We start from the raw sequence: 7,826 nt of genomic DNA, 5'->3' as shown, positions 1-7,826 counted from the left end.
AGGCAGAACTACTGACAATGGTGGCCATTGTGGTGATAGATTTTTTTTTAAAAGGACACTTGCCCACCAAAAACTGTATGGAGACCCACCCACTCGGCTCACATAGGGGCCACAAGCCGGTGGCTGATGATAAATTTTAGTCTATAGATTGGACTGGAAGCTGAATGGAGAAAGGTTACCCACTACTAATCATCTGTCTTTCAGGACAAGGTGATTTAACAAGTCACAAGTGTACACGATATCAGTCATATCTGAAACCATCTTTTTAATCAAGTGGTGTTTATTACAGCAGTGGATTTTTCTTATGAGCGTATGTCTTGGTTGTACATGTAGGTGCTTTGTTCCTCAGATTGTATATGAAAGCCATGAGTGCTGTACCCACCCAGGCATCGGCAGAGTGATGTCTTTCATTTGTGCTTTGGTGCCATGCGGAACTTGTGCCCCTGTGCCATGTGCCACAACTTGCTTTGTGCCCAAGCCTTCTAAGAATAACAAAACAGTGTTCTCTTTCAGTGGTTCTGCTTGGGCACATCAGATGCTCCACCATCTCTTTGCTTAAGTGGAAACCAGTGTGGCCATCTCTTATTTAACAGTGAGAGTCATGACTGTTAGTGTATTTCTTTAGTGCCCTAGCTGTTGGAATCATGACACCGCATAATATTTGAGTCCACTATAAAATTGCAAAGAAAAGTTTCAAAATGTAAACGAAGAGCACCTGACAGGCAAAGAACCCCAGAGACAAATAAAAGGACGCTGCTTTAATGAGAAATTTATTCTTTAAAATTAACTGATGATGTTTAAGCTACTGGGTTTTTTTTCAGGAGATCTATGAGTTTTGAAAGTTTCAGGTTACCAGTCCTTGGGTTGGTTTCTAATCCTATCATTTTGATGTTACAGTAGTGTAACTCCACTAAAGATCTTCAGCCAGTATAACACACCCCTGTCCCACTAATGTCAATAGAACTATGCTGATTGACATCACTGCATGCATCAAAAGTGAGATCAGAATTGGGTCCCCAGTTGGCATAGGTTCCCAGGAGAGTGGTGGAATACTGGTCCTTTTAAGAGAAGTTAAAATCACACTGAAAAAAATAGGCAAAAATATATTGAGGGAGCAATCAGTGCTGACCCCCAGAGAAAGGCCGGCATGAAGGATGGATTAAGCATCAAGATCAAGTCAGGTCTTTTCCATCTCTAGAGTATGGGATTCTTGAAACCAGCTTTGGTTATGGAACCTATTCTGGAAACCCCAGTAACACGTATGCCCAACTACTTGTTACTACAGTAGCACTGATCCACATACTAGGTCCTGGCTGCTGCATCCAATTCAGATGCTGAATTGGCATTTGAAGAAAGGACTTCCTCAGAGGAAGAAACTGGGATTTTCTCTGCCTCTTCCCCCAGTCTTATTATCCTGACAGAATTTTCTTTCTTTGAAAGCCAGAAGGCAGGGTACAGTGGCTCAGCAAATTCACACTCGAACTTGTGTATCAGCGTCATGGTATCAGAAGTGAGCCCATGAAAGGACAAAGTCCCTTTAGGGTAGTTCAGGTAGACACCTATTCTGCTGAATGTGTCTGTTTCTAGTGGCATCTCCACATCACTGTGCCATGCAGAGAATCCCTTGCCGTTCCAATTGATGCTCCAGGAGAAGTCATTCCCTGAGATGCAGCTATTAGTTTCTGAACCCTTCCGGTCAATGCTTTTGTATGTCACACCAAGGTAAATGCCAGGTCCTGATATCTCAACCTCAAAGTAATAGCGACCAATGTACATACTCTTATCTGACAGCACTTGACGCCAGTGCTCAAATCTTTCTGGGTCATCTGGGTATGGGTGTTCCCAAGGAGTGGTGTTTGTCACCTTGTGGTTGTCCTCCAAGAGCCTGAGATATCTGTGAGCTGTGACTGGGTCAAATGTTAATGGGAATGTGTCTGAATGAAAAAGAAAAGAGTGCTCTTAAAACAGTTACAATGACTTGTCCAATGGACGTGCTACAAGTTTAGCCCAAAATATAAGCAATAGATTTCAATGCTCTACCCTATACTCTGCATTTCCTATGTATCACAGGATTAATTTTCCTTAAAGTTCCCGTGTATACAATCCCAGGTTACCCTAGAAATCTCATCTCCCCACTAAAAACATGTCTTTTAAAGACATTAAACCCAATACTTACATTTGAGAAAGTCACTTCTAGCTTTTGGCTCTGGAGCAGATATGTGATGCTTGGGTGATACAATTGCAGATACCAGCGTTTTGATCCCACAGTCCTCTTTAATAACGGAAAGACAGCAAGGTATGGTCAGTATTTCCAGCATTAACCCTGTGTTTTTGCCCTAGGGGGAGTGTCCCTGCTGTAACTTTGTGATGTGATAGTAGGACCTATTTTATTATGTTATGAGGAATAAGAACCAGTCCAGTTCCATAGGCACTTCATTTCAAGAAATGATTTTGTGACCACACAGACAGTGGGCCTGATTCTGATCTCTCAGTGGCACCTCCATCCTGAAGCTATGTGCTGTTTGGGACATGGAGTAGGTCTTCTAGTGCAATGAGGGCCAACCTTTTCGGCAAGCATGCTGCAAATTAGTCCTGCCTCCACGTGCCACTGATCTCTTTCCTCAGCCCAATCGGGTGCTCAGCTTTCTACTTCCTGTCCTGTGCTCCCTGTCTGCTCTGATGCTCTTCTTTCTGCTTCCCACCCTGCCACTGTCCCCTCCCCAATCTGCCATGTTTCACATGTAGAGGCTGCCTGTGCCACTGATGGCACCCTTGCCACAGGTTGGTCACCTCTCTTTTATTGTGTCTGAAAAGCACTAGATAAAATGGGGCAGCAACCTAGAAAGGAGCCCCTAGGCACTCCCGTATACAACTGATAATCATATCGGTGAAGTTACAGCTGTGTGAAACTGGCCTAAGTCAAAATGAGAGCCATAGACTCCTGGCTTTGTGATGGCTTGTATAAGTGTACCTGGATCTGTAATGAGGGAAACCATGCTCTCGTGAGGTCAGGAATGGTCAAATGCAGTCAGTGAGCACTTCTAGTTAGCTTGCCAAGCTGTTTTTGTCACAGCCAGGGATAGGGAGTATTCCTGGGAAGTTACTCTGGCCTAAAGCAGGAGAAAGGCCGGGGGGGAATTGGGTGGCTTAGTGCACCAAAAGCATGATGAGGTCTCGGCTACCCCCATATCTCCTCAGATATGCCTGTTCTGAGTGCATGCTCTGCCTTCTCATAATCTTGTATTTATAAGGGAGCAGGAATGTCATACACTGAAAGTTTATCCAGTGCAGAAGGTAATGCTTTGTGCTTGATTTTATTTCTGCTTTTACATAGCATTCACTCAATGGAATGCAAGAATCTTGCAGTACCTGTTGTACACCACACTAGGAAGTACCTTTTTTTGGTCTAATCCAGGTTTTTTTAGGGCTTCATGCTTCCCCCCCCTCCCCATAGGCTCCTCTCTCTACCTCAAGCAGTTGTTTCACAGTTCTTCCTTACAAGGTATTTCTTTATGTTAATTTAATCATTAACAAATTTGCCAATGACATCACCGTTGGGAGGGGAAGCTAATTCAGAGAGGACGAGAAGTAGCACTGAAGCTATAGGAAAGAGATGCAATGCTGGTAGAAAATAATTTTGCCATCCAGGGAAAGAAAAATAACAAGATAGAAAAGAAGGGGTATCAAGTTGTCAACCTCAGCCATCATACTGTACCCATGAAAGGCAGGACAGATATTTACAGGGGAAGTGGACAAGGGGTAGACTGAGCTCTCAGAGGTGCAGTTCATGGAGGTCCTGGTAGAGATGGGCATAGTATTATAGTTAGGCTGTGCTGCTGATTTACTCCAGAAAAAAATACATTTGCTACAAGTGCTAAAATTTTGTTTCGAGTGAAAACCAGCTAAATAATAATGGATTCAACAACTTCTCCCCATTATCTGTGTGTTTCTCAAAGAAAATCATTTCAGTCCCAAGGTGACTCAGCTGATTCATACCAGAAACAGCTCTGTTTCTTTGTCACCTCCAGCCCATGTCTGACTTCGTATCAAGACTGCCAGCAGCACAGCAGATAACGCAACATTGTTAGCAAGCCTGATGATATCTCATCCGCAGAGTCTCTAAGCAGGAACAGCTAGTACCAGCACCTAATACCAAATGAGCTTTGCTGAGAAAAACTTGAGAGACTCCATAAACAAACAGGATTGATTAGACCAGCCGACAGCATTAACTTGTTGGGGCAACAAATTCAGCTGCATTGTATCCTATTGCTTGTCAGAGTTCCTTCATGGATTTAAAAGGAATGAGGATAGCAACACAGCGTTCAGGCTTTTCCGCACAGTAAATCATTAAGCGTTGATTGCATGTGTTTATCATTGTAAAGAAAGGCAGAGACAGAACTGAATAAAAGAATTGGTGGAGCAGAGAGAAACGCCTGCAGTGCGTTTCTCCTGGCTCACTTGATTAATCAAGCATTGTACTTAAATATAAAATATCCTTTCCTGCCCCTTACTTATGCTTGCTCACCCACTAATACACTGCAAACTTTTCATGACTGCTATTAGAGTTGGGTGGGAAACAGGTGTTCCCATCCCGCAAAACAATTCAAGATTTAAAATAATCAATAGCCTGGTACTCCAGAAACTTCCCTGGGATATAAGAAGCCCAGGTCTGAGTGCCTGAATGGACTCACACAAATCAAGACGCTTAAACCTGGACCTTCCACATTCTACATGAGTGCCCAACTGCCGGGTCATTTTGCATGTTCTCGCCCTTTGACAAGAAACTCTGCCCTGGCTCTAAAGCAGGGCTGGGCAAAATGCAGCCCGCAGGCCAGATGCAGCTCACCAGGCTATTCTATCTGGCCCACGGGGCCCCTAAAAAATTTAGCAAATTAATATTTATCTGCCCCCAACTGCCTGTCATGCGGCCCTAGATGGCTTCCCAAAACTCAGTAAGTGGCCCTCCACCCGAAATAATTGCCCGTCCCTGCTCTAAAGTATATTCTCAAAAATAGTTCCATCAAAGCTGCATGTGCGCATGGAAAGTTTGGGGTTCAGCAAGTTGAAAACTGTCAGCAAAACGTCATGACCAATCAGCACTGTCTGTTTTCACAGCAGTCAGCACAATGCCATAAATCCAGTGCCAGGATCTTATTACAGATCAAAAGACTGTTCTGCTGGATTGTATTATATTCACATGCTGAGTTGCATAGCATGCAGTTTCTCAGGGCCTCACTTTTGCCAACCAACAAAAGGGTTACAGTATGCATACGCATACACGTACACATCTCTGCAAATGCACATTAAAGAGTTACAAAAGAGGCTTACCTTCCTTTGCAAACTCCTGGAGCTTTTCCTTATAGGAGATTCGGAGAAGCTGTAGCAAATGATCTGTTGACTCCACAACAACCTTTCTGATCCCTGATAGTTTATCTTTCAGTCCAATGTAAACACTGGGAAGCGTGTCCACCCCTGCATTCTTCTTGAATTCACAGTATTCCTAATCCAAACAAAAAAAATCTGGTTTTGTTTATTTCCTGCATATATTTGGCTGGTTTTGTACCACATCCAATTCATGTCAGTCAGAAGCAAAATCCTAGTCAATCTCCATAAGAGCGGGATCAGACTTGGATCTTTAAAAACTCAACCTGAACATGTGTTTTCCCAGCCAAACTCGGTGACTGTAAAGACTGAGCCAACTCTAACTAAAGTAGAGCAATCTCAGGACCTAGCTACCAGTTGCCATTTCACTGAGCACATCAGAAAAATGATGGTCATGGTCATAACATGGAAAAGCATGGTCATAAAATGATGAAGGACATAACATGCCAGGTTTCATAATGAAATGATTAGGGTTTGGGCTGTAGGAAAGCAATAATTCCAGCATTCTCCAAGGAGAAGGAAGAGAAATACCTGAAAAATATTAGGTTATAAATTAGAGTTCTGCCAAACAGCTATGTTTCGATTCAGTTTTGGATTTGTCTGTTTCAGAGGGACAGTAATGTATTTTGGTGTTTCAGATCACTGTTCTGTTTCAATGCATCCGAAACCATTTCTGAGTTTCGACCCTGTTTCAGTGATTCAGCCATAGGCTATAATGGGGAATCAATAAAATACCTATAGCTGTCTCATTGTTGTCTGATTTGGATGAACATTGCCAGGATGGTAGCCTCTTCTGCGGGCATGAAGCCTGCCAAGTTTCAAGGAGATAGGTGCAGGGGTTTCTGTACACTTGCACCTCAAACTGTTCAAAGCAAAACTCATATCACTTGCTGGCAGCAGCAGCATGCTGTCATGCCACACGCAGATCCAGGGGCCCGTGCCCCCCTGGGAGGAGTCTGGCACACCCCTGCAGCCCTCTCAGGGGGTGCAGGCCCCCAGATCTGCACGTGGAATGACAGCTGGCTGTCATCTCTCCCCCAGAGCACTGGGATTGGAAGAGACCTCAAGGGCAGATTGTAGACACTGGCCGGCTACAGATGCCAATATCAGAGCAGTCCTTCTCTCCTCCCCCCGCTTCCCCTTCCCTCTTAGTTTCTGTTTCCCTACAAGGCCAGCTCTGAAACTCTAAAATTTTACAAAACATCTCTGAAATGTTTCAGATGGTTTCCTTTTTTTTCAGAGATGTTTCGGAGCCTTCTGTTTCATTTCAGATTCGTGTTTCAGGCACCAAAATGAGCCGAAATACCTGTGAAAGGAAAAGGTTGCCAAAGTTTCATACACCCCTATTATAGATCTATGATATTCATCCAGTCCCAATTAATGATGCCCTCAGAGATTTAAGGAAACATTTTTCTGTCTTTTATTTTTTAAATAACTTAAGGGAAAAAATAATCCTCTCCCAAATCAGGCTTTGAAATAGTGAGTCCCACTGTAGGGGTACCGTCCCCATGGAGCCCTTCATTCACCCAAATCTATCATTACCCCATGTGCTCTAACAGGGACAAGCCTTTACCAGACCTCAGCTGCTCTGTAGTAACTGTCCTTGTGCCTGCTGTAACCCCACAGGGACTACTAAACCCAGGCAGTTTAACCCTGAATGAAATAAAGCCCCAAGTTAGTTTTCTCTTACTACGGGGTAATTACAGACATGCAGGCTGCAGTAACTACATACATGGGGCACAAAAAATTATCTGACTAAATGGAGTCTCAGCTAAAAGAAGTTTGGGAGCTGCTACACTGGAAGGCTTTACTGCAGGGCAAGAAAGCCTGGACTATGCAATCAATACTGCATACTTAACCTCAAGGCTGCAAAACCTGCAGCTATGCTATTTCTCAAGCCCTTATAATGGGAATGCCATGTAGAATAAGGTACCTTTAGGAAGAGGGTGTCATTGGTGTGGGAGACCATTTTCTCCACCCTGCATTTGTTCTCCTCCATCATGGCACACTTGTGTTCCAAGTGGGTCTTTATCCCATTGGCATGATTAACTGCAGCACGTTCCTTCTCCTCCAAAAATGACAGCACATCCAAATGGGCCTTTTTGACAGCTTCCTGCAGCTCCCCAAACTGCTCTTCAGCCAGGTTTCTCACTTCAGAGATGGAGCTCTACAAGGAAAAAAGCCACCATTATTGTCTTTTCAAACATGCTTTTGCTGCCATCTTTCCTGCTGTGTTGGCCTTGTACCTTATTGGCAAACACATTGGGACAACCCAACAGAATTGTATGTGGACTAAGGAGAAACCTCCATAGCACAAGTGCAGTGACAGGTTCGGGTAACTGGTGAATCTGAAATAAGAGACAAGAACAAGCTCTTGTTCTAGAAGACTCACTGTAGTTCATACGGGAATTCACTGAGAGAAGCCCTATAGTTTGTGTTATATA

General features: G+C 43.7%; 1 protein-coding gene across 2 annotated transcripts in view; it reads right to left on the bottom strand.

Moving 5' to 3' along the window:
• Nucleotides 1–258: 258 nt before the first annotated feature.
• The window catches only part of TRIM16 (tripartite motif containing 16), an 87,314-nt gene continuing 79,746 nt past the window's right edge, over nucleotides 259–7,826 (bottom strand). For both annotated transcript variants that reach the window (XM_019542727.1, XM_019542726.1), the window contains exons 3-6: nucleotides 7,316–7,549; nucleotides 5,329–5,500; nucleotides 2,177–2,272; nucleotides 259–1,934 (exon numbers count right to left, since the gene is read on the bottom strand). In XM_019542727.1, the coding sequence (XP_019398272.1) occupies nucleotides 1,303–1,934; nucleotides 2,177–2,272; nucleotides 5,329–5,500; nucleotides 7,316–7,549 (1,134 nt within the window). In that variant the 3' untranslated portion in view covers nucleotides 259–1,302. The remainder of the gene's footprint in view (nucleotides 1,935–2,176; nucleotides 2,273–5,328; nucleotides 5,501–7,315; nucleotides 7,550–7,826) is intronic.

The sequence above is a fragment of the Crocodylus porosus genome, unplaced genomic scaffold, assembly GCF_001723895.1.
Source record: "Crocodylus porosus isolate Cpor-Errol unplaced genomic scaffold, CroPor_comp1, whole genome shotgun sequence".
Lineage (NCBI taxonomy): Eukaryota > Metazoa > Chordata > Crocodylia > Crocodylidae > Crocodylus > Crocodylus porosus.
Note: the sequence above shows the minus strand (reverse complement) of the source record. Positions and strands in the feature narration are given on the sequence as shown.